The following is a 26,809-nucleotide window of genomic DNA, read 5'->3' as shown; positions in this document are numbered from 1 at the left end:
CTCCCACTGATATTTATTGTAATCAGAACTGCAAAAACAATTGGTCTCAAGAGTTTGTGCTGAGCACCCAGACATTGCAAGACACCCAACTATGTCCTATAAGATTATAGTAATTTGGGTTCACAGGGCTCCCAACCCCAATGGGCTGAGAGAACAGCTACAGGCACAGCGGCAGTGCTGACCCCTACATGCAGCAGTCCTGGGAGGACCCCGGGTAGGAGAGGGAGCAAGAGAGATACGGGTTAATCAGGAGTTGCTATCAGTGGAAGATTGCCTGGGCCCTGACTGATGCCTGACATTGATTAATCGATACTCCATCCTAGTGTTTAACAAGTGTTCCATCCAAAAAGTCTTCTGTAATATTAAACTTCACTTCTTTCGGCTTCAATTTATGCACATTCCTTTTGTTCTGTCTTCAAGAGAGCTAGACAGAAGCCAGTATCAAAGCACTTTATATTCATATATCTAAAGAGGTTATGTTTTCGGTCATACTTTTTAGTCTTTTCTACGGACTAAGGAAAAACAAACAAGTTTCTTAAAACCCACTAATCATGTCTCAGAAGGTTGATTTCATTTGACTGCTTAATAATGAATAAGCCTCGATCCTGTGCTTTTAAGTGTTTGCTCTTTATGAAAGAAACTTAATTTTGGCAGTGATGTGCAAAGAATTATTAGGCTTCTATTTCAAAAGAAAATTTTGTAGCCAGAGCCCCAAAGAGAGTCCTGTTAAATGAAGAACTTTGTAAAGTAAAAGGAACATTAGGATTACTGAGATTATTGATGCAAACAATAGTATGTATTCATATTACTCCCCTTCATAAATCATGATTTTCCTTCTTGCATTTTACTGTTTTTGACAAATGGAAAGTTAGTGTCTGTTTCTGTATTGTAGTATTACAATATAATTTAAGAAGATTTTGTATCAATTTTGAAAACTTGGGTGTGTTTCACAAAGACCTATTTCTTCTCTCTGCAGTCGAGGCTACTTTTCCTGTGTCCCTTTGTACCTTGCAGAAATTGATCTGCAATACATGTGGTGTCTCCAAGGGTATAGATAAATTTAGTAATTTTATTGCTAACTGTGAAGTTAATCTGCACTGTATGTGTTCTTTTCCCCAGGAAACTGAAGTAGCAATTCAAGCTAAACAGCCGGATGTGGAAGGGATTTTGACTAAAGGGCAGCATTTGTACAAGGAAAAACCAGCCACTCAGCCAGTAAAGGTAATGAAGCAAGCTCTAGTAATATTCATTACCTCATAATGGGTTATGCTTCCCCTGCCGTACATTTGCTATTGACGTGGTCTGTTTATAATCAATGAAATAACTTGTAAAGAAATATCGGCCCTACTGCAACAGCAGAGGCGAAGCTGTCTTTGGGATCAACACATCCTATTTCTGAATTGTGATCTTAAGACTATTAATGAGTCATTGCATTAAAGGACTCATCTCTGTCCTGGTGCACAGCCATCAATACGAAAAGCAGTCCCCCCTTCAAGGTAGATTAAATTCTTTGAGGCTGTATTGCTTTGCTGGCCAGCCTTAATGTTTTTCAAATTGTTTGGTTTCATTCAAATCAAGCTCCTGCATCATACGCTCTGTCTCCAACAGCTGTAAAGAATCACAATATGGTCTGTGACCTTTCTTTTCTCTATTGTTCTTTCTTATGAAAGAGGAATCAACACTTGGGCTTCGGTACTTTATTGGGTCAAGAATTTTTAGTGAAATGTCACGTAATTGCTTCCCTCTTTGGTGACAAAAGCTGGCCTGGGAGAAAGCTCTCTGCTTCTTTCCTCTCCTTGTGTGCATTTTGAAGTCCAGGGCACGTTTATGCACGGGTTGCTACAGGAGGAGCAGAGAGCCAGCCCGGTTTCCAAAAATAGCTAATCAATGGCTTCCATTTGCAAATGAGAGTCCAGTGATAAATGGAGTTAGGTATGGCTTACCTTATTTTCTGTACCTGAACAAAATTAGAATGGCTCCCATTATGATGAAGTCCCCCATGAGCCCTGTAATGGTGGCTGTTTATTGATCAGCCCTGGTTTCTCTAGCTGATGTCGCAGCCTGAGATTTAGTGAGCCTCGCCCTCATGTTTAAAACTGCTCTAAAACAGTGCAGGTCAATAACCCCATTATACGGACCTGGTTTGTCCTTGCAAACAGCATTACTGTGACTTAGACTCTGTCTCTAAGGTCACCCCTCACAGCGTGGCTTCAGCTTCATTTGTAGACGATTGTTTATTTTCCTTACAGTTTACAAGGGGCTTTTTCTTAGGTAAAGTTAAAGTTTTAGCCTCAATGTAATGGCCTCACATGAGATGCTAAAAGGCACCTATTTCTCTAGAAATACCTATAGGCATTTATTGAGGAATGCATTGCCCCACTCCTAACATCTGAAAGCATACCGTATTTCCCCATGTGTAAGACACTCTTTTCTGAAAAATTTGGTGTCTAAAAACTGGGTGCGTCTTATACAGTGGTTATAGATTTTTAAATTTGCATTTCCCGCTTGAGAAATTGTATGAATTTTATGATGAATAAAACTTGAGTTCAATAACTTTATATAATACACTTTTTTTTTTTCAAATTTTGGGCCCCAAAATTGAGGTGCATCTTATACATGGGGAAATACAGTAATAATAATTTCAATCCAGTTCTAAGCCTGGTGTTATCATTGTCATGAAGTAACAATGCGTTTAGTATTTAGATGAGAGAGCTGTGGAGAGTCCGGAGAGCAGCGAACTCAGGGTTTCTGTTGATACCCCAAGCCAAGCCAGGCCCGTGGCGGGCACCTTCCTGGGTAACAGAGTGACTCCCAGAGCAAGCACTGAGACAGACACGCGGGCCATTTTGTAGGCCCACTCTGTCTACACTTGTTTGATTCTCAAAGGTGTTATGCAGGTTTGGGTACAATTGTTATAGAGCACACAAATGTGCATTTAAGTTGGCTTCTCATTTTGGCCCTTTGTAAGAAAAAAAAAATAAGAGGGGAAATCTTAACTGAAAGTCAATTACAAACTTAAAAAAATTTTATTGAATGTATTGGGATGGCATTGGTTAATAAAATGATATAGGTTTCGGTCTATAGTGCATCATCTGTATATCGTATCGTGTGTTCACCACCCAAGTCAGGTCTCCCTCCATCACCGTCGACCCCTTTATCTTCTTCTGCCCCCCCTTTCCCTCTGCTCATCCCGATTCTGTTGTCTGTGTCTAGGAGTTTCTTTGTTTTTTTCACTCTTTAATCTTTTCACTCTTTCCACCCAGCCCCAAACCATCTCCCCTCTGACAGATGTCCATCTGTTTTCTGTCTCTGTGAGTCTGTTTCTATTCTGTTCAGTTGGTCATTGTGTTCACTAGATTCCACATAGAAGTGTAATCATGTGGTATTTGTCTTTCTCTGGCTGGCTTATGTTTTTGTCACTGTATATAAACAACCCAAGCAGATTATCATAATTTACCACACTTCCACTCATACCCTCAACTCCTGGGCCACTTTAATATCTGGGAACTGTCACACCTGTGTGTAACTACTTCTTAGTATCGCATTTGTGGTGTGAAAGGGGAATTAAACCTTTTTGAAATCAAAGAAAGAGCAGGGAGATGTTCACTTTCTCTCCCTTTTGCATCCCTTAAAACCATTTGGTAGAGTCAGAATTCTTCTTTCCCCATTCCCCTTCCGCCTTCATTCCTTCTCCCTTGCTCCCTTCGCCCCTTCCCCCTCCCCCCTCCCCTTGCCCCCTCCCCCTTCCCTCTCCCCCTTTACTCTTCACCTTCCCCATTCCCCCTTCCCCACTTCTCACTTCCCCCTTCCCCACTTCCCCTCTTCTCCTTCCCCACTTCCCCACTTCTCCCCTTCCCCACTTCCCCTCTTCCCCTCTTCCCCACTTCCCCTCTTCCCCTTCCCCACTTCCCCTCTTCCCCTTCCCCACTTCCCCTCTTCCCCTTCCCCACTTCACCTCTTCTCCTTCCCCACTTCCCCACTTTTCCCTTCCCCACTTCCCCTTCCCTACTTTCCCTCTTCCCCTTCCCCACTTCCCCACTTCTCCCCTTCCCCACTTCCCCTCTTCCCCATTTTCCCTCTTCCCCCCTTCCCCCTTCCCCACTTCCCCCCTTCCCCTTTCCCCCTTCCCCTCTTCCCCCCTTCCCCACTTCCCCTCTTCCCCTTCCCCACTTCCCCTCTTCCCCCTTCCCCCTTCCCCACTTCCCCCTTCCCCTTTTCCCCCTTCCCCCTTCCCACTTCTCCCCTTCCTCCTTCCCCCTTCCCCCTTCCCCCTTCCCCTTCCCCACTTCCCCACTTCCCCTCTTCCCCCCTTCCCCACTTCCCCCTTCCCCTTCCCCACTTCCCCACTTCCCCTCTTCCCCCCTTCCCCACTTCCCCTCTTCCCCTTCCCCACTTCCCCTCTTCCCCCTTCCCCCCTTCCCCACTTCCCCCTTCCCCTTTTCCCCCTTCCCCCTTCCCACTTCTCCCCTTCCTCCTTCCCCCTTCCCCCTTCCCCCTTCCCCTTCCCCCTTCCCCACTTCCCCACTTCCCCTCTTCCCCTTCCCCACTTCCCCTCTTCTCCTTCCCCACTTCCCCACTTCTCCCCTTCCCCACTTCCCCACTTCCCCTTTCCCCCTTCCCCTCTTCCCCTCTTCCCACTTCTCCCCTTCCCCCTTCCCCCTTCCCCACTTCCCTACTTCCCCCCTTCCCCCTCCCCCCTTCCCCACTTCCTCACTTCCCCTCTTCCCCCTCCCCCCTTCCCCACTTCCCCTCTTCCCACTCCCCCCTTCCCCACTTCCTCACTTCCTCACTTCCCCTCTTCCCCCTCCCCCCTTCCCCACTTCCCCACTTCCCCACTCCCCCCTTCCCCACTTCCTCACTTCCCCTCTTCCCCCTTCCCACTTCCCCACTTCCCCACTTCCCCTCTTTCCCCCTTCCCCACTTCCCCTCTTCCCCTCTTCCCCTCTTCCCCCCTCCCCCCTTCCCCACTTCCCCTCTTCCCCCTTCCCCCTCCCCCTTCCCCACTTCCCCTCTTCCCCTCTTCCCCCTTCCCCACTTCTCCCCTTCCCCCTTCCCCCTCCCCCCTTCCCCACTTCCCCTCTTCCCCTCTTCCCCCTTCCCCACTTCTCCCCTTCCCCCTTTCCTACTTCCCCCCTTCCCCCCTTCCCCACTTCTCCCCTTTCCCATTTCCTCACTTCCCCCCTTCCCTACTTCCCTCCTTCCCCTCTTCCCCCCTTCTCCACTTCCTCCCTTCCTCTCTTCCCCACTTCCCCCCTTCCCCACTTCCCCATTTGCCCCCTTCCCCCCTCTACCCCTCCCCCCTCTCCCTCTTCTCCTCCCTTTACCCCCCTCCCCCTCTCCCTTCCCCACTTCCTCTCAGGTCAGCTCGTTTGGGAGAAGCAGAACTTAAGTAAAACTCACTCCTGTTCCACCATATATCCTTTGGGTTTGGAGAATATTAAAAACATACCAAGTTGATAAGACAAAGGAAGACTGAAGTTGGAGGTGTGGAGAAGTAGTTGATCCATAGGCAGACTTTGCTGTCAGCCATGGCCTTGCAAACCCCTGGTAACCAGCTGGGGCTTGTGGTCTCCTGCAGCCCTGGTGGGCTCAAAGATGACCTCGTGGTTCAGAACACGGAGCCCCGCAGCACAAGACTGCAAGCCGTGGGAACTATTTAAACCCTGGCATGGATCAAAACTTCTTTTTAAATCTTATGGATGATTTTTCTAAAGAGCGATCCATTGCTCTGATAGTACATAACCAAAAGCCTGTTTTCAACTTTAATTTGTTATATTAAATTTTTTGAGTTGTGCTATTCCTAGTACCCTTCCTCCTTAACCTCAGGTTTCTCACCCCTTAATGGAAGCCAAAGGGGTCCCAGTAGCCTCCAGTACATTTTCATGAAAGAAGTTTGGTTTTGTTTAATTTGGGTGGGGGCCATGTATATTCAGAAAGTACAGTGTGTCCGTAAAGTCATGGTGCACTTTTGACCGGTCACAGGAAAACAACAAAAGACGATAGAAATGTGAAATCTGCACCAAATAAAAGGAAAACTCTCCCAGTTTCATACCTATTCAGTGCAGTTCGATGTGGGCTCCATTTGTTGCCCTACACACATCCAAACAATAGTGAAGTTCTTGCCACACACGGGTAAGGACGTCTGGTGTAACAGAGTGAATAATGTCTGTGATTCTGTTTTAAGTGATTAATGTCTTGGCGCTTTGTTATAAACGCGCCGATACTCACATTGCACTTTGGTCACGGATTCGAATTTAGCAAGCCACAGAACACACTGAACTTTCCTCTGTACTGTCCACATCTCAACTGGCATGGTCGTGGGCTGCTCCGCTGTATACACGGTGTGACATCATCATCTGTGCATGCGCACATGCTGCCCCATCATCCTACAGAAACTGGGAGGGTTTTCCTTTTATTTGGTGCAGATTTCACATTTCTATCATCTTTTGTTGCTTTCCTGTGACCAGTCAAAAGTGCACCACAACTTTACGGACACACTGTATAATAACTATGAAGAAGAAACTGATGTTCTTAAAAAAAAAACTGGAACTCCCTCATGGTATATATGTAAGAGTGAGTATTTAAATGGATAATTAGTATGTCCACTGCTTGCAGACATTTTAATTAAGGATACATCAGAGAATGCTTCTGGTTCTTCAGAAATTAACTGTCTGTTGGCAGCTCCACATTCTGCATGAGACGGTCTGTCCGTTCAGCTCCTATGCTCAGCTCCCAAGGGGAGTCCTGTTTGGGAGCCCGGAGAACCTATGTTCTTTTTTAAAATTTTTCTTTCACTTCATCAATGTCTCTAGGATTTCTTTAATTTTCTTTTTGTGTGTGTGTGACAGAGACAGAGGGACAGAGAAAGGGACAGATAGGGACAGACATGAAGGGAGAGAGATGAGAAGCTTTAATTCTTCGTTGCGGCTCCTTAGTCTCCTTAGTTATTTATTGGTTGCTTTCTCATGTGCCTTGACCAGGGGCTGCAGCAGAGCAAGTGACCCCATGTTCAAGCCAGAGATCTTGGGCTTCAAGCCAGCGACCGTGGGGTCATGTTTATGATCTCACACTCAAACCAGCGACCCTGGGGTTTCAATCCTGGGTTTTTTACATCCTAGTTCGATGCTCCGTCCACTGCACCACCACCTGGTCAGGCAGGATTTCTTTAATTTTCAATGATGGTAATATCTTAAAATAATATGATTAAAGGTATAAGCATCGTTGTTTTGCTTTCCTTCTCCTCTCTCCCTCCGCCCTCCTCCGGCCTTCCTCCCTCTGTCTTCCCTCCCCACACACATACACACACATACTTTTATCTCTTTTGTTTTTGTAAATTGTGCCTTCATTTTAACTTCAAACTTTGTTGAAAATTTATTAGATGAGTCCAACTGTTTAATATTTCGCTTGAGTTATACCTTTGGTAATAATATTTTACAATGTTGCTGTTGATGAAATCATTTTCAAAGTTACATTTTCTACAGATAAATGACCAGATCCTGAAGAGCACTCACTTTCTCAATTAAAAAGAAAAAAACAAAACAAAAACGCTATCAGTAGCAACAATATTGACAAATACAAAAAAGGAAGCTGTTTGTTATTTGGCGTATAAATTTTTTAACTATCTCTTGGATTTAAAGCATTCAAGATGACATTCTCTTTTATTCATACTCGTTCTCTAACTTTGGACACTACTCCTTCTGTTAAACTGTTAACAGCTATAAGTATATCAAAATACTTGTATGTATTAGGACTCAGAGCAATAATGAAATTTTAAATATCTTGGTTACTTGCTGAAGTGATAAGATGAATCCAGCTCATTTGCTAACTTTTTAGATTATTTTACAAAATAATGCTGACATGAACCTAAGAATATATTTTATTACCACTCTTGAATTCTTTTTAAATGGAACAGAAGAAGTACAGTGTTAAGAGCCTTCTGTATTTGGCCAAAGGGTTCCACCCCAACCTTTACTACAAAGTAATTGCTGTAGCCAAATGGTCAAGAGAGCAGTTCTAATCTTCCAGGCTTCATTTCCTCAGATATAAACTGCAGAGTGACAACATCATCAGTCATTTTCAGTTGTAGTCAGTCGCAACCAGGGATATTTCATTTTCCCAGCTGTTTTGTTCTTAATTAACTCCATTAAGCTGGGTTTTTCTCTCCCAATGAATGTGTTCTACTGCCAACATAAGCGTATTAACATTTCTAAGAACATCCTCGGGGTTTTTTTGTGGGAGGGGGCTGATAATCTTTAATATATCACAACAGAAGTATATCTGAGGATTTATATACAGTGGAACAGGTCAAATGCTATCTGCTTGGTCAGACTGTTGCCAATTAAATATTATAATTATGACAATATTTGGATTTTATAAATCATCCATCAGGCATGTGATGTCATTTAGCTGGTGCCACTTATATTTGGTAACATCAGAAAGCCACAGCGAGGTAACAGACATAAAGCTGTCCCCTTCTCGACATGAACAGGTCCATTTTGATTGTTTCACTTGGTAAGCACAAGTTCCATGTCAGTGGTAATGGAAAAAGTTGAGAGAATTATACAAAGTAAATATTAGAGGGAATTTATAATTTATTCATAATGAGTAGCAGAATTTCATTTTTAAAAAATACAGGTTAGCTTCACAACTGAGGAAAAGGTCTTAAGAGTAGGAGAGGGTGGATAAATGCTAACCATGTGTGCTTGACTATAAAGAGCATCCTCACTTTCCCATTGAGAAGATAAAATTTTTAATAGATCTTTGAGTGACTTGTAGACATAAACAGTTAGGAATATGGATGAGATTGCCAAATGTCTAATTATATTTAATTTCTTAATGGAATAAAACTTCCAAGTTTGAACTCTCACATTTTTATAAAATAACACACTGATTAGAAATACTGCTTCCACCACTTTTCTATTTTATAAAATGAGTTCGCTCACACTATTCATTTGTATAGTCCAGAATTCTAGATCTCACCATCTTCCAAGTTATTTACAAAGTGGCACTGAGTCCCATATGATGCTGATAAAGTTCTCCATCCAAAGACTACTAGGAACATGCCTATTATAAAAAAGTTGGAACCCTAGCCGGTCGGCTGAGTGATAGAGTGTTGGACCAGTGTGGGAAGTCCCAGGTTCAATTCCCAGTCAGGGCAAACAGGAGAAGTGACCATCTTCTTCTCTACCCTTCCCCCTCCCTCTCTTGTTTCTCTCCCTCTCTCTTTCTTTCTCTTTCTCTCTCTCTCTCTCTCTCTCTCTTTCTCTGTCTTTTCTACTCCTGAAGCCATGGCTTGATTAGGCGAGTTGGCCCCTGGAGGTTGAGGATGGTTCCATGGCTTCCACCTCAGGTACTAAAAAATGGCTCTGGTTGCAATGAAGCAGGGGCCCCAGAGAGGCAGAGCATCGCCCCCTAGTGGGCTTGCTGGATGGATCCTGGTCGGGGAGCATGCGGGAGTCTGTCTCTGCCTCCTCGCCTCTCACTAAAGTAAAAAACCAAACAAACAAATAAATAAGTTGTGATTATTTAGCTTACTACACTAAGCCAGAAAGCTCTCCAGAAAGACTGCAGAGCATTTTGGTTCAGAGGGCATTGGAAAGAGCAGCTCGCCAAGGTCGGCTGGCTAGCAGATTTTAAGGATGAATTAGGGAAGTGGATGCCATTTCTGGATAAAATGCTTTCAAGATGCAGTGTCAGTGTGGTGATCAGGTGTCTTCGCTTTCACCTGGAAGATGAGGGGCTAAGGCAGGGCAGAGCTGTCACTGTTGAAGAAGTAGCAGAGCCTCATATTAATCCTTTTTATGAAGGCAGAGTGACCTTGCCTTTGTCATGTTCCAAACATGACCCTGGTACGGCCCTGTCTCTGGCTAGTTTATTTTCTGTGACTGTCTTTTATGTTCAGTTGAGACCATCACTTATATTCTTAGATCGTTTAGCTAGCTTCCAGTTACCAGAAGGGCTATTTATCACTTCCTCGTTGTTATCACTTGAATTTTTATTCCCAACCTCACCACCCATTCACAATATTAGGAGGGATCATCTTTTCATGTTTCTTAGATGTTTATTATTTATCACCCCATTATAACAACTTATTGTTCAGCTTTTTAAAGCTATTTTAAAGGACTTGTTTATGATGACCTTCATCAGTGGTATGAGGTTATACTCTATAGATAATTGCTAATGGTTTGTCAGTTTTCTTGACCTTCTTTTTTCTTTTTTATTAACCAATTCTGGCAGGTGACTTTCATAAGCATCCCAAAATTCACATTTCTTGAGGTTATTTCAGACTACCATGCAACTTTGTTGTTCTAGATAAGACAACTGAGACACAGAAGACATTATAAAGCTTTAATATGAGCTGATATCTTTCTAAGGAAATATTTTGAGGTAAAGTTTCAATTTAGACTCACTCAGTAGCTCATGTTGGAACTGGGCAAGCATTTAAAAAATTTTAATTCTACCCCTGATCTTCAGTTGTATTTAATTGCATTTATACAGAGAGACATAGAGACATAAATGTTTCAGCCATAGGTAAATTCATTTAGTCGTGTAACAGGAATCAATTGCATGCCAAACATTCACACAAGAGAAATAGATAAGATTTTAAGTTTTAAAAATTCCCAAACACAAATAGAGTTTTAAAATATATTTCATGTTAAATTAAAAAGGGAAAGCTATATTCAGAAATCATATTTCTTGGGATTAATTTCTGCTCTTTTTGAAATCAGTCAGAAGTTTTTATTGAGCTGCCGCTATGTTCTCAGAACTTTGTTGAGTATTCTGAAGAGCCTAGACAAGTTCAGGGCATGGTACATACCTTTAAGGATCTTAATACCATTTGACTTTCCAGTAAATCCTCCTTCAATGAGAATATTAATAATGTAAGAGTTACATTTTCATTGGGTTTGCTGATATGCTTGACCACTCTCTGTTCATTGAATATTTCTCTAGGGATCTCCTCTCTTCTATAAGTTTGGATCACTTTTACTCTTGAATGAAAATATTTGAATTTCAGTAGACTTCCAGTCAAGGTTCTTTTAGCTGCAAAGAACAGTCCCTTCTTTTACACTAACAAAATAGGGGCTTTTATCATGAAATGCAGAGTAGCTCCATGATCCCAAGGAAAGGCTCACATTGTGTATTATAATAGAATTGGGAACCAGAATTGTTTGAGGTAATTGTCTTAATATTTAATGGCCATTTCCAAGCAATTTATATACAATAGAAAATAACACTCAGGAGAAAGCAATCAACGAACAACTAAGGTGTTGCAACGCGCAATGAAAAACTGATGATTGATGCTTCTCATCTCTCTCTGTTCCTGTCTGTCTGTCCCTGTCTATCCTTCTCTCTGACTCACTCTCTGTCTCTGTAAAAAATAAATAAAATTTTTAAAAAAATAACACTCAGCTGCAAATGTCCCCTATCATGAAACTAAGTTTGCTGTTAAAAAAAAAAAATGATCTCCACCATTCTCCCTTTGAGTAAAATATGAATCCACTCTGATTATGGAGTCGGAGTACTTGTGAGGAAAGGCTGGGATCGGCAATTTACTTAGTACATTCCAAGAGGTTTTTCTATATTTAAATGTGTTGCAGATGCTTTATTTTTGTATTGAATTTATTGGGGTGACACTGCTTCATGAAGTGATGTAGATTGCAGGGATATGATTCTATCATAGATCATCTGTATATTGTATTGAGAGTTTAATATTTTTTTTATTTTTCAGTGACAGTTGAAATACAATATAATATAGTTTCAAGTGTACAACATAGTGATTAGACATTTATATAACATAGGAAATGATCGTCCCTGTAAGCCTAGTACCCATCTGACGCCAGGCATAGTTATTACAGTATTATTGACTATATTCCCTATGCTGTGCTTTACACCCCCATGACTAGTTCACCCAGCCCTCCAAACCCCCTCCCATCTGGCAGCCTCAGTATCTTTGAGGTTGTTTCTGTTTTGTTTATTTTATTAGATTCCACAGATAAACTCACATTCAAAGATTTAAAATTCTTGAAATCTGGGCAAGAATAATACTTGATAACTATCATTCCACTGATTTTATATTTAAAGATGTTGGAGTTTTGACATCTATTTGGTTCCCTTCAATTTCGTTAGATTATTTTTTTTTAATTTTTTTATAGGGACAGAGAGAGAGTCAGATAGAGGGATAGACAGGGACAGACAGACAGGAATGGAGAGAGATGAGAAGCATCAATCATCAGTTTTTCGTTGTGACACCATAGTTGTTCATTGATTGCTTTCTCATATGTGCCATGACCACGGGCCTTCAGCAGACTGAGTAACCCCCCGCTCGAGCCAGTGACCTTGGGTCCAAGCTGGTGAGCTTTTTGCTCAAACCAGATGAGCCCACGCTCAAGCTGGCAACCTCGGGGTCTCGAACCTGGGTCCTTTCGCATCCCAGTCCGACGCTCTATCCACTGCGCCACCGCCTGGTCAGGCTCGTTAGATTATTGACATGACCAGCGAATCATTATCTTTTACAGATTTTTATTGAACACTGCTTAAAGTTTATTATGTGAAGAATGCTGCGTTAGTTGCTGCAGCCAAACATTTCTGCCACCCAAAATAACTTTACAGCCTAACAAAAAAGATGTGAGACTAGAAAATATGGGTTCATGCCAGAGAACCAAAAAGCAAAACCAAACCAAATAAAATAGGAATTCTATAATACATAAGTAATCAACTCCAACTCTAAAGCACACCAGATCCCTTAAGAAATTGCAAGACTGGTTTTATGACCACCTCAGTCAAAATCTAGAGCTTTTTTTTTTTTTTTTGTGACAGAGAGAGAGGGAAAGATAGGGACAGACAGACAGGAAGGGAGAGAGATGAGAAGCATCAGTTCTTTGTTGCGGCACCTTTGTTATTCATTGATGGCTTTCTCATATGTGCCTTGACCCCCGGGGGGTGGGGAGGCCTCCAGCAGAGGAAGTGACCCCTTGCTCAAGCCAGTGACCTTGGGCTTCATGCCAGCGACCTTTGGGCTCAAGGCAGCGACCATGGGGTCATGTCTGTGATCCCGCACCCAAGCCAATGACCCCGCGCTCAAACTGGTGAGCCCATGCTCAAGCCAGCGACCTCGGGGTTTGAACCTGGGTCCTCCATGTCCCAGTCTGACACTCTGTCCATTACACCTTTGCCTGGTCAGGCTACAACCCTATTTTATGATGTTATTTGCTAAAAATTATGAAAAAATTGGCAAATATAGAAGTCTGACTTAGTGCGTTTTTGCCACTGCAGTAATCCTCAGGTGTTTGCAGTGCATTTAGGGTACCACTTCATTTTTTAAATTTTCACATTGGAAATTATACCAGTGCCCCATTTACTCATCTGGAAATAACAGTGGACAAGATAACATTCAAATACATGAAAAGGCTGTTAAGAATTTATATATTAATAAAAGGAAATGAAATATATAAACATGTTATTTTTTCAGGATAACCAAAACCTACTCCTATCAGCATTGAAATATTTTTTTATTTTAAGTATTTTAATGACCACTTTTATTGAGTGTCTTCTGATTTGCTTCATTAAGCAGTGCATAATAACTAATAATTTTATAGTATTTTAGGGGTTACAGAGTTCTTTTCACATAAATGATATCATTTAGTTTCTCCAACAAAGCTCTGAGTTAGGTGGTAGTGTTAGATACATGAGTTAGGACTGAGATTCAGAAATTTTCATTCTAAAACACAGTGTAATTTCAATATTTCGTGATTTTAAGAGGCATTGTTATCAACATTAATTATTGTTTTAAGTTTAATACAGTTCACTGTTTCCTCATTTGAGACCCAGATGAAGTAGTTAATTTGCTTCTAGTGGCCACATTGTAAGATAAATACATACCTTTATATATTAGCATCAATCTCAAATGTGGTGAGATACTTGCACTACTAGGAGAAAGTGGAAACTTAGCCAACTCTAGGAACAGCAAACTCTGATCTCTCCTCGCCCACTCTCTCTGGGGCCATATGCTTGCTTATTTACTTAGAGTAGTCGGCAGAGCCCAGCAGTGTTTAAATTAATCTCCAATAAGGCTCTCTCTCCCTCCCCTTCCCTCCCTCCCCTCCCTCCCCTCCTTCCCCCCTCCTCTCTCCCTCTCCTTTCCCCTCCCTCCTCCCTCTTCCTTCCTCTCTCCCTCTCCCTTATCTCTCTCCCCCTCCTTCCCTCTTCCTCCCTCTTCTTTCCTTTCCCTCCTTATCCCTCCCTTTTCTTCCCTCTCCCCCTCTCTCCTCTCCCTCTGTCCCTCTCTCTCTCTCCCTCTCTCCCTCTCTCCCTCTCTTCCTCTCTCCCTCCCTCTCCTTCTATCTCTCTCTCTCCCCCTTCTCTCCTTCTCCCTCTCTCCCTCTCTCTCTCTCCCTCTCTCTCTCTCCCTCTCTTCCTCTCTCCCTCCCCATCCCTCTTCCTCTCTCTGCCTCCCCCTCCCTCACCCTCTGTCTCCTCTCCCCTGGCACAGAAACACATCAATTAAATGGTGTACAATGACACTTCACTATACCCTATACTGTTATCCGTTCCCTGTATGACTAAGATCACATTTTCTACTTATCTACTTCTATGTTTATTGTCCTCTTCCTATTATCTGTTACTGCCTTTTGTTATCAGCATCAGCATGGTTACTATTTAGTTGCTCTTAATATTTGTCCTTGGGAAGTCACTGCAACTTTGCAGGCGAATCAAGAAATCAAATATACATTAATTCACTAGCTTTTATAATATTTCTCAGCATTAGCTCTGATGTCAGGATGGATAAATATCTTCCACATGTCGCTACATTCAATAGTAGCTTTCCTCACTGATCAGAGGCATTTTTGTTTGCTTTTCGATTCAAGGCATATGGTTTAATAAATAAAAAAGTTATATTCATTGATGTGATAGCAAATGTTTAACAACATGCAGTCTGGGGAAACATTTAAAAGCCCCTATTGAACATGTGAGACACGAGAGACATAAATAACGCAAAAGCCCAGATGATAGTTAAATTAGGAAATGATGAGTTTTTAGTGTTTATTCCCATGGCAGCTTTTCACCAGTGGGGTTCCTCAATAGAAGGAAGTCCTACAGAAAATGATGTGAGCGCCTATTACTTTTCTCAAGGACGGTGCGTATCTAGTCAATTGAAGATGTTTGGGTAACTCATTATGTATATTATAGACATCTTAGGCTTTGGTCTTGGACATTTTGTATCAGGGTCAACTGAAAAATTGTTAGAAATGCCAATTCTTGGATCCCACACAAAACCTATCTAGAATTCTGGAGCTGGGACCCAGCTATTAGTGGTTTAACAAGGACACCAGGTGAGCCCGATTAACTCAAAGTGTGAGAGCCACTGTTCTGGGGCGTTAATTCTAATCCCCTCACCCCCAGGCACTGCGAAGATTTGCCCTAAGGCCTGAAGTTCTCTACTTCCGGCCAATGGAAAAGGAAAGAAAGGGTGGAGAAGCCTCACTCATTTGTAAAAGCCTCAACCTGGAATTCGCAGATATAAGTACAATAGTCTCCCTTTATCCGCAGTTTCATTTTCCACGGTTTCAGTTATGTGTGGGCAGCCGTGATCCGAAAGTATTCAATGGAAAATTGCAGAGATAAACAATGTATAAGTTTTAAATTGTGTGCTGTTCTGAGTAACTGAGGAAATCTGACACCTTCCTGCTCTGTCCTGCCTGAGACGTAAATCACGTGACTCATCCCTTTGTCCAGCATCTCCCTCCTGTTAGCCACTTAGTAGCCATTGCTTATAGGGTTGACTGTCACAGTATTGCAGTGCTTGTTTCCAAGTAACCGTTATTTTACTTAGTGGCCTCAAAGGCATTCACTACAGTATCTTGTTATAATATTTATTTTATTATTAGTTATTCTTGTTCATCTCTTCCTGCACCTAATTTATAAATTAAAGTAGATCATACGTGTTTATGTACAGCAAGGAAAAACATAGTACATATAGGTGTTGGTACTATCCATACTTTCTGGCTTCCACTGGGGGTCTTGGAACATATCTCCTGTAGATAAGAGGGGGAAGGGATTACTGTAATCATATGGCTACCTATTGGTGTACTGAAGCCACCTTGTATCTCCTCATGTGAGCCTATAGTCAAATTTTCAGGCATTTTGGGTGCCACTTGACATTATCTTAGGAACTTAATAGTGGCTGTTGGGATTATTTACACCAAAGAAATGGACAAACACTAAAATCAGGGCATTTTCCCACCCACCCCAGGAGAGCTGGTTGTTCAACATATACCGGCAAACCACTGACCCATGCAGGCTTGGTTGACTCCACTGGAGCTCTGCAGCTGAAATGGCCCTTCAAAATTGCCCTACTGTGAGCCAGATTGACTGAGCCTTTATACCAGGGGTCCCCAAACTATGGCCCGCAGGCCGCATAGGGGGCCGTTTTTCTGGCCCCTGCCGCACTTCTGGAAGGGGCACCTCTTTCATTGGTGGTCAGCCCGGCGTTGCTCACGCTCACGTACAGTACTACTTCCAGTGATGCAGGACGCATGCGTCATATCACTTGTTACGGCTAGCAGTGACAAATATGGAACCGGACATTGACCATCTCATTAGCCAAAAGCAGGCCCATAGTCCCTATTGAAATACTGGTCAGTTTGTTGATTTAAATTTACTTGTTCTTTATTTTAAATACTGTATTTGTTCCCGTTTTGTTTTTTTACTTTAAAATAAGATATGTGCAGTGTGCACAGGGATTTGTTCATAGTTCTTTTTATAGTCCGGCCCTCCAACGGTCTGAAGGACAGTGAACTGGCCCCCTGTGTAAAAAGTTTGGAGACCCCTGCTTTATACCCTCACCTTGATCAGCCATTGAATGAGGGCTGCCTTGGGAAGACCATGCCCTTGGGCAAGTCAGTTCTATGCAGCTAGGGCAGTCCCTGAAGGAATTAACAGCAGGAGGATGTCTACGGACATCTTTTCCATCACTTGGCCTAAGAATCCATCCTTGAAGTGGATTCTGACCGGCATATCTTCATGTATACTACACACCCCACCTTCTAAGAGATCCTGATACAACTGGTCTAGAATGAGCCAGGACATTAGGATATTTTTAATGTTCTTTGGATAGTTCTCATATGCAGCTGTACCAGCTACTATTTAAAAGAGTCCAGCCAAGAAAACAGTAAATGATAATTATAGGGTAGGGGCGGGGCCAACACAGCAAGGGGCGGGGCTCTGCGGAACTTTGCGCAGGCACAACGCCATGTGTTCATGTTCGTGGCTCAAGATGTCCTGTGCTTTGGAACCGCTGGCAACAAACATTTTAAAGGAGTTTTAGCAGCTGAATTTGTGAGCGGTTTTGGAGCATATATTTTGTCTAATAAGATGAACGTAAGCAATAATTTCAGGCAAACAATGAGCAAGAAATTTTCCTCCAACTTGGAAGTTTATTACAAATCCATGGAATATTCTGGAATGTATGGAATCAGCATGATCAAGAAAAATGGTTGACAGCAAAAATTAGAGATTTGGCCACTGATCAAGGGTTACCCTATTTCATAGTATTAAGCAAGATTAAAATTCCAAAGCTGATGTGGATGGATGTTGTAATATTTAAGGCAAAATATAAATTCTAATTATGCTAGAGGTTTTATTCTTTGGACAAATTGTGAAGAAACTTATGGAAGGTATGTTTATTATGTTACAAATAAAATTTTGTTTATACTACTCAAATAAAAGGTAAGCCAGTTGCTGAGATCACACTGTTTTTTGGTGTTTTATTTGTTTTACTTTTGTTAATGTTTGTTCTCTGCTGCCTTTAAATAAAATCATGCCTGGGGCAAAAACCTGTATGCAGCAAACGATTGAGAAATATTTCTAGGATGGCTGGCTAAAATAATTATGATATCTTTGAAAGGAATTCTACCCAGAATTATTGATTTACAAGTAAAATACAATAGAAACACAGTAATGTATTCAAAAAATGAATCAATATCTTTGTGAATTAAGTTATCTGCACGATGTTAATCTGATAAATTACATATGTGCTTTTCTATTAAAGAGGAAGTTAGAAGATCTGAGCTCTGAGTGGAAGGCAGTAACCTACTTACTTCAAGAGCTGAGGGCGAAGCAGCCTGGCCCGGCTCCGGGACTGACCACCTTTGGACCCTGTAAGTACCTGGCTCGCGTTCTCTTTGGCCGTAGCCATTTGCTCAAAAGCACAACAGTGAGGCAATCTCTGGGTGAAAGGGAGTTTTGGATGCTGTTCTGAAAATAGAAATAAACTTTTGTGTTACTTACTGTACAAAATGTCTTAGAGTAGGTTCCTTGGAAATTGGCTGATTCAGACGGTTGGGTGACCAAAGCATATTGGAGCGTGTTTCCTGGAGATGCACCTGCGACAAAAAAAGGCACACTGGAGTAGACAGCAGAGTAGGCTGGAGGGAGATTTGACAGTGACAGCGGCCTCTACCGATTCTGTGGGAGCTTTGGAGCTGGGTTGGCTATGCAGAGCTGTCCTGAATTGCAGGGAGGGGGCCTGACCTTGGTATTCCTGACCCAGCAATTCATTTCCCACGGGCTGCCTGCGGAAAGGAAAGAACACCTTAGAAGTGATTTCTGGAGCCAGAGGCCACTGCTGGTTAAGGACCACCAACACTCCCAGCAGCAGGGTGGGTGTCTTGTCCTGAAGAATGGATTAGGGAGGATCACCAGAGTACCCCCTAGCTCTAATTCATGAGGTTTCCATCTCAATGAATCCTGTGTTATTGAGACAATGGTCTTCAAATAAGCCTATACAACTCCCTGAAACCACAGAAACACGGTCCTCCAGCCCCTCCTCCATCCTATTTCAAAACAATTTAAAGAGCTCTTTGATTTTTAGTGCAAGAAAAAGGAAAATGGACGATGCGTACCACAAGCAGAAACACGAGAGCAATGGTTTCTTCGTTATACTATAGTTTTCATTGCTATTTTTACTGCATATTTTCAGTCTTTTATTTCACTTTCTATTCATTTATTAGTAGAAGGTATGCATAAAATCTCGTGGCAATGGTAATGCTGGCTCAGGGGAGAGAAGCCAGAAAATTTCTTTGCTATACCAATCCTGTAATTAGGCGGGACTAAAACATCTTCTGGTTTGGTTTTGTTTTGTTTTTGCCTTGTCTACTTTTTTAAAGATCAAATGATCAAAATATCATATTAAAACCTGGTGACTAGTTCTTGAAGTAAAGTTGATTTTTATTTTATATCAATTAGAAATATACCATGCTAAAAAGATCACACCCAGGATAGCACAATGATAATTCAGTAGAAGGTACAAATAGTTCTTGTGTTAAAAGTGGCTGTGCAATCTGGAGATAGCATGTTTCATTTGCCCCCTGGGGTTTCTCAACAGTCATCAGAGTTGGATTTAATGACATTGGAGACTTACAAACAATATGCAAGCATTACTTTTCTTTTTTTTTTAAATCAGCCCGGGACACTAAAATTGCTATATCAGGGTTTATATTCAACTAATTATACCAAGTTTATTTCTTTTTATGACCTGTAATTTTTGGTTCCCTCAGCACATTTGCATAGTCTGTTTCTATAGAATCACTTATTGGTAGTTGTTGTCTACCTTTCTCTTGTATGTTCAGATTCTCTAACTGTGAAAAGATTGAGTTCCACTGAATTAAGTTCACTGAACTCTGAACACATTGATGGGTTTATACACCTAACTGCTCACAAAAATTAGGGGATCAGGGAACATGTAATATTCCAGTACTGTCAGCCTTTTGTCTAGGGCATTTTCACCAATGAAATAAAAGTTGGTTTTGCATCTCATTTGCATAATTGAACAACTTTCTTTGACTTGTCATTTGCTTTTCTGATGTTCTTAATTTTAAAAATCAAATGCTTTTTTTTAATCACTTCATATTCATTTTGAAACATGCCCTAATTTTTGCGAGCAGTATATTAAAGCCACCTTACTCATGGTAGGCAGGTTTCAAAGCCAGAGCGCAGTAATCTGTTTCACCTGTAAAGTCCTTAAATGGAACAATAATCTTTCTAATGGAAAATCATTCAAAATTGTAATTTTGATTTCCAGCATCATAGATAATCATTCAATTAATAAATATTTATTGAGAAACTTTCATGTGTTGGGCATCAGACTAGGTGCTGAGGACACAGCATAGATTAAGATCAAGTCCCTCTGTTTAGGAAACATATGCTCTGATTGGAAGAGAAAGATGATGAGTTAATAAGGAAGAGAACAGATGCTACCTTGATATTAAATATTCACAGATTGATGTCAAATGGGTGCTTGTTAGAAATGCAGAGTCTCAGGCCCCGCCATAGACTCATTGTATCCTATTCTACATTTGAATTGGGTTCCCCGCATGACTAATGTGTTCAACACTAGTTTACTAGGAAGAACAAGAAAACACGAGAAGAGTCCAAGGAAGTGCAAATGAGAATAGACATGTCTATGGTGGGTCAGGAAAGCTCTTTTATCTGGAGAACATTTAAGGAAATCAGAAAGCTGAGAGAAGTGAGGAAGTGAGCCCTGTGCATCTGGAAGACGGTATTCTAGGGAGAGAGAGAATACCGTATTCCTCATGGATAAGACGCACCCTTTTTGAAAAATTTGGTGTCTAAAATCTGGGTGCGTCTTCTACAGTGGTTGCAGACTTTTTTTTTAACTTTCATTTCCCGCTTATTCATGCTTGTTTTTGTGCTCATTGTTGAACAGTGATTTGTCATCAGAAACAGATGAGGACAAGCTAATGAATGGGAGTTTTGACAGCGATGGGGTGTTGTATGAATTTTACGATGAACAAAACTTGAGTTCGGTAACTTTATGTAATACATTATTTTTTCCAAAATTTGGGCCCCCAAATTAAAGGTGTGTCTTATACATGAGGAAATACAATAATCAGGGTTTTGGCTTTGAACTGGAGCAGGACGGAGACCAGTAAGACCAGATCAAAGGGCAAGGGGACGTATGGCCAAAACTGTCCTATCTCCTGCCCTACCTTCTCCCCTGCACCTATGAGTCTCATCTGCGCCTTCCACCCTCGCCTACCACCTCCTCCTGCCACATGGCTGCCAGTAGAGCTAGACACTGGTCATAGCTACTTGAGCTCGGGCCAGAGATGGATAAGTGAAGGAGAGAGGAATTTTCCCAAAGCCAGGGGTTCTTTGTCCCCTACAGTAAACCGACACAGCTGGGCATAAAGTAAAAATGTTAAGTGTGCAGATGTTGAATGAAGAGAGTCAATAAAGATCCAGGTAGATCCAGAGCTGCTATGATTCAAATAAAACATTCTTTCCTCTTTCACGCAATGCTTTCACCATCAAATTTAGGAATTGTTTACATTTCTGACTTTCAGAAAGTTGATCTGAAATAAATACAGCGTGAAAAAGGAAACTTTCATGTGTGATATAGTTTTGATACATGATTATTTCATGTACTCTGTTGTAATACAATATCATATATGATCCATTGTATTTTTTCCCATTGCACTATTGTGTTAGCTGCTTTTATATATATGTCTTTATCTTCAAAATAATTGCAAAGAGCCCACGATTATAAGCAATTTTTTAGAAAGTAAGAATCGCAAGGCTTAGAAGGGAAATAGCTAGATAAGGCCACACAGCTGAGGAGGAAGACAGCCAGGATTCCAGGCCAAGTGTGTCAGGCTCCAAGGCCTGTGTTTGGTTTTGTATTGTTTTTGCTGTGCCTTACACTATCTCTCTGTCCAAGAACCTAATGGAAATTGTAGATATGGAGGCAGCTAGCCAGTAGTTAATGTTCTTTAACTCGATCTTGGATGTGTCAGGAACAAAAGTACGATATGTTACTATTTCTTCTATTTAAAGAGTAGCAGAAATCAGTTTACTCTATTTGAAAATCTTAGAATTCTAGAACTCTGAACCTCTTAGAGTTAAAGAACAAATCTAGAATAATCATTGAAACTGTCATCTGGTTGAATATTCTTTTATATGTATGGAAGATGAGGCTGAAAGGTCTTTAAAAAATAGGAAACCGAGCTCCCTTGTGATTGCTTACTTAAATTATTTATATGTAATACCATGAGGATGAGATGGTCCTATCTCAGCTGTTTAAATTGTTTCAATTTACAGAACAAATAGTCATGCTGGGGAAAACAAAACAAAACAAAAACCTTTGTAGTCAGTTGCTTGGTTACCTGCCTGTGTCAGTTATCTATATCTCTGCATAAAAATACCCCACATGTAATGGCTTAAAACAAGAGTGACTTACTTGGTCATGGTTCTGTGGGTCTGCATATTGGGCTGTGATTATCTGGATAGGAACTCTGAAGGTCTTGCTAGGTGCCATCTGTGTGTATACAACTATCTGGCACCTCAACAGGAGCTAGATGGTCTAAAATGGACTCACTCAGATATCTGACAGCTGGCTGTTGGTGTGAGAACCTTGGTTCCTTACATGGCCTCTTATCCCGCCACAGACCGGAGTGGATGTCCTTATGTGGTGTTCTCAGGACAGTGTTTCAAAAGGGTTGGAGTGGAAGTTAGAATACGTCTCAATGCCAAGACTCTAAAATTCACATGACATCACTTCTGCTACATTCTATTGGTCAAAGCAAGTCGTAAGGCCAGCTCATATTCAAGGGACGTAGAGCTAGCCTTCACTTCCCAGAAGGGAGAAGCTGTAATATCATCACACAGGGGCCTACATACAGGGATGGGCGGCTTTACTGTGGCCATCTTCACACACAAACCACAACGGGGGAGTGAGTGAGGAAACGGAGATGAAAGTGTCAGTCTGCATTCAGTGCCCTATGTCTGTGCTTCTCAGACTTGACCGTACATTCAAATTTCCCATTCCTTTTTCTTTAAAATTTTTAAGACTTTATTCATTTTAGAAAAGAGATATAGCTAGACAGACATAGCTAGAAACTGAGTGAGAGAGAAGGGAGAAGGATCAGGAAGCATCAACTCCCATATGTGCCTTGACCAGGCAAGCCCAGGGATTCAAACCGGCAACCTCAGCATTCCAGGTCGACACTTTATCCGCTTCACCACCACAGGTGAGGCACAAAATCACCCACTTCTTATTAAAGCACAGATGGTTGGGCTTCAACCCTAGAGTTACTGATTCAGTAGATTTAGAGATAATTTGAGAATTTGCATCTCTAAAAAGTCCCCAGGTGATGGGACGCTGCTGTTCCTGGGACTGCACTTCAAGAACTACTGTTGGCCCTGGTCGGTTGGCTCAGTGGTAGAGTGTTGGCCTGATGTGTGGATGTCCTGGGTTCGATTCCTAGTCAGGGCACACAGGAGAAGCAACCATCTGCCTCTCCACCTATCCCCCTCCCCCTTCGCTCTCTCTTCTTCTCCCACAGCCATGGCTCGAATGGTTCAAGCACATCGGCACCAGGCACTGAGGATGGCTCCATGGAGCCTCTACCTCAGGGTCTAGAAATACCTCACTGTGAGCATAGGTCCTAGATGGGCAGAGCATTGGCCCAAGATGGTAGCTGGGTGGATCCCAGCCGGGATGCATGCGGGAGTCTGTCTATCTCCCTTCCTCTCACTTGGAAAAGAAGAAAAAATTTAAAAACAATTTTAAAAAGAACTGTCATAGGCCTCTAATGCATAGAGAAGGAGTCCATCATCCTTACCCCTGCATACAACATGGAGTGCAATTGGTGTGAGATCCAGTGCTGTGACACCAAAGGGAACTCCATGTTGTCTCAGTGCCACCATTGTCCCCCTAAGACTTCGTAGCTTAGAAGTGTAAGTAGATGGGCAGCACACCACGCCCAGGCAGTACTCGCCTCGCAGAGCAGCTTGGCCCTGTGGGGGAAATGAACCATGCTTGTCCGAAGCTTCCCCGGGGACTCTCAGAAACATTGAGGTAGCTGGGATTTTGCATGGGACTGAAGGTCCGCGTGGCAGAGGGAGGCAGAGAGCCAGCAAATCTGGTTGTAAATGTCAACGTGAATCCTTTCTTAACCACAAGCTGCTGAGTCTGAGAACATTCACATTCTACAATACCTAATTTAGCATTTTCTAAAGCAATTGCATATAGAACATACATAACATGAAGACTCCAAACCAGAATATTGGAGTTCTTCAAATGTCCTGGCATAACAATTAGGAAATGAGTGACCATTGTTTATAGACACATAGAAATGCTCTTTAATAGAGGTTTCCAGTTGGGGAAACACTGATAAACCATCTCTTCCTGTAATTAATTTTGGAGAGAGCAAGACTCAAGTATAGTCAGAAATGTGCTACCCTGGAAGTCAAGAAGCCGAAGTTCCAATCCCAGTTGTGCACCTAGGTAAGGGACTGACAGTAAATACTTTCTGCTTTGTGGGTCATGTGATTAACTTTGTCATTGTATTCAAAAAGCAGCCAGACCATAGACAACATGTGAATAAACATGTCTGTGTTCCAATAACACTTTATTCACCAAAACCAGAAGGTAGAAGGGGGGTCACAATTGACCTTAGTGCCTGATCTATGTCCCCTCATCACTAGTCCTTGCTGTAAACCCTGAGCAAGGGACCGTTCCCCAAGGAGAATCTCATACACATTTTTGTCTTCTCACAATGCTAGGTTTATTAGGGAGACCTCCCCAAACAGCCAGTAGAGTCACGTGCAGGTTACATACAGAAAGGGGAACCTATGTAATGGAAGCAAGCAGAGCGGAGCTACCTAGTGGCTGGCGTGATGTCCCAGTCACAAGCAGTGTCTGTGGAAAGACAGGCATCCACCTCAAGTCAGGTGTCTGAAATGGTGGCAAACGTGGGGGGGGGTGATAAGTCCAGTAGGGCTCCGAGCATGACCTGTGGTACAGCCGCACTGGAACATTTGGTGGTCAGAGCTCCAAGTCCCTATATCCCACCAGGGGTGGAGGTCCCACTCATATCATGTCCAGATACAGTCTTTTATTCAAGTGTCTGGACTTGTGGTTTCTGAGCATTCTTGGCACCACCTAAGGGCATTCTCATTACACACCATTACCTCATTCTTTTTTTTTTTTTTTTGTGACAGAGAGAGATAGAGGGTCAGATAGGGACAGACAGACAGGAAGAGAGAGAGATGAGAAGCATCAATTCTTCATTGCAGCTCCTTAGTTGTTCATTGATTGCTTTCTCATATGTGCCTTGACCAGGGGGCTACAGCAGACTGAGTGACCCCTTGCTCAAGCCAGCAGCCTTGGGCTCAAGCTGGTGAGCCTTACTCAAACCAGATAAGCCTGCACTCAAGCCAGTGACCTCGGGGTTTTGAGCCTGGGTCCTCTGCATCCCAGTCCAACTCAGTTTCCACTGCGCCACCCCCTGGTCAGGCACAATTACCTCATTCTTGACATAGCACTTGACGTAACTGTCGTGGCTGACAATGATTTCATATTGGATTGTCAAAGGTGTCCAAAAAGTACTCTCTTCTCTTGATCTTGACAGGCTTTTAACTTTAAAAAAAATTTTTTTTTTAATTTTTTGACAGCATAGAGAGGAAGTTCGAGAGAGGGACAGGTAGGGACAGACAGACAGGAAGGGAGAGAGATGAGAAGCATCAATTCTTTGTTACGGCACCTTAGTTCACTGATTACTTTCTCATACGTGACTTGACCGGGGAGCTGCAGCAGAGTGAATGACCCACTGCTCAGGACAGTGACCTTGGGCTCAAGCCAGCAACCTTGGGCTTCAAGCCAGCGACTGTGGGCTCAATGGGGTCGTGTCTATGATCCCACGTTCAGTCCAGTGACCCCGCACTCAAGCTGGTGAGCCCATACTCAAGCTGGATGAGTTTGTGCTCAAGCGAGTGACGTCTTCATCACAGTCTGATGCTCTATCCACTGCGCCACCGCCTGGTCAGGCTATACAGGCTTTTAAATTCAAGTACCTGTGACTGTGCCCGGACGCTTTCTCTAGCCACAAGAGCAGCTCACCCACTTGCAGAGCAGGTCGGAAGTGCCAGGGAAGAACTGTTCCTGGCATAGCACTCGGTGGACCGAAGTTGATGGATGAATATCCCAGTCTCCAGTTGGTTGAGCCACAGTTGCCCACAGTGATAGCCTGATTTTTATCTTGTACTGTATAGACTTCCTTCTTGTTTCTATTCATGTCCTCACTCCAACCCCACAGCTTGTTGGTATTGTCTACCAATTAAACCCCCTGTCTTCAAATCCTTGTCTTTAGACTATTTCTGGGTGAACTTAAATTAATACAACAGTTCTTAGAATTAGTGCCATGGTTATACCTTTTGAATTAGTTGTGTTGTGATTGCCATTTTGCAGATGAGAAAACCAAGGGTCAGAAAGATTAAATAATTTCTCCAAGGTTATAAAGCTAGCAAGTGGCTGAGTGGCTATTCAAAGATAGGAATATGTACTTCCAAAGCTTAGGCATTTATCAGAATACCATGTATCAAGCAGCGATTTATTTATATACTCCATTTGAATTTTTGAAGGCTATACTTAAATATCAAATATTCATACTGAGGTAATTTATACATTTATTATTTGAACTTCACTTGCCTCTCTAGTGTTGAATAAAGCAGCCAAGGCTATTTCAATAATACTTTAAATATCGAGGCAATTTGATAAAAGCATGAGGTTAATTGGGGCTTAAATATACTGGCACTATTTATTTGTTTGATTTAAATTGTGAGGAAACAATTCATTTCTTGTGAAAATAGCCTTCATTTCTCTGCAGTAATTGTGAAGAAAGGAAGGAAGGAAGCTCTCAATTCGTTCTTCCATTTTTACTTCCCTCTTGGGTCCCCATTCTTCTCAGAAATACAAGGAGAGGTGCTATGCTCAAGGAGGGAGAAGTTTCTC

The 26,809-nt window shown here is 42.2% G+C and overlaps 1 protein-coding gene across 8 annotated transcripts in view; it reads left to right on the top strand.

Annotated features, from left to right (window-relative positions):
• The window catches only part of DMD (dystrophin), a 1,890,745-nt gene that overhangs the window by 1,065,699 nt on the left and 798,237 nt on the right, over window positions 1-26,809 (top strand). For all 8 annotated transcript variants that reach the window (XM_066356826.1, XM_066356825.1, XM_066356822.1 and 5 more), the window contains 2 exons: window positions 1,120-1,221; window positions 18,047-18,155. In XM_066356826.1, the coding sequence (XP_066212923.1) occupies window positions 1,120-1,221; window positions 18,047-18,155 (211 nt within the window). The remainder of the gene's footprint in view (window positions 1-1,119; window positions 1,222-18,046; window positions 18,156-26,809) is intronic.

The sequence above is a fragment of the Saccopteryx leptura genome, chromosome X (assembly GCF_036850995.1).
Source record: "Saccopteryx leptura isolate mSacLep1 chromosome X, mSacLep1_pri_phased_curated, whole genome shotgun sequence".
NCBI lineage: Eukaryota > Metazoa > Chordata > Mammalia > Chiroptera > Emballonuridae > Saccopteryx > Saccopteryx leptura.
This window is presented reverse-complemented; position numbering and strand designations above follow the sequence as displayed.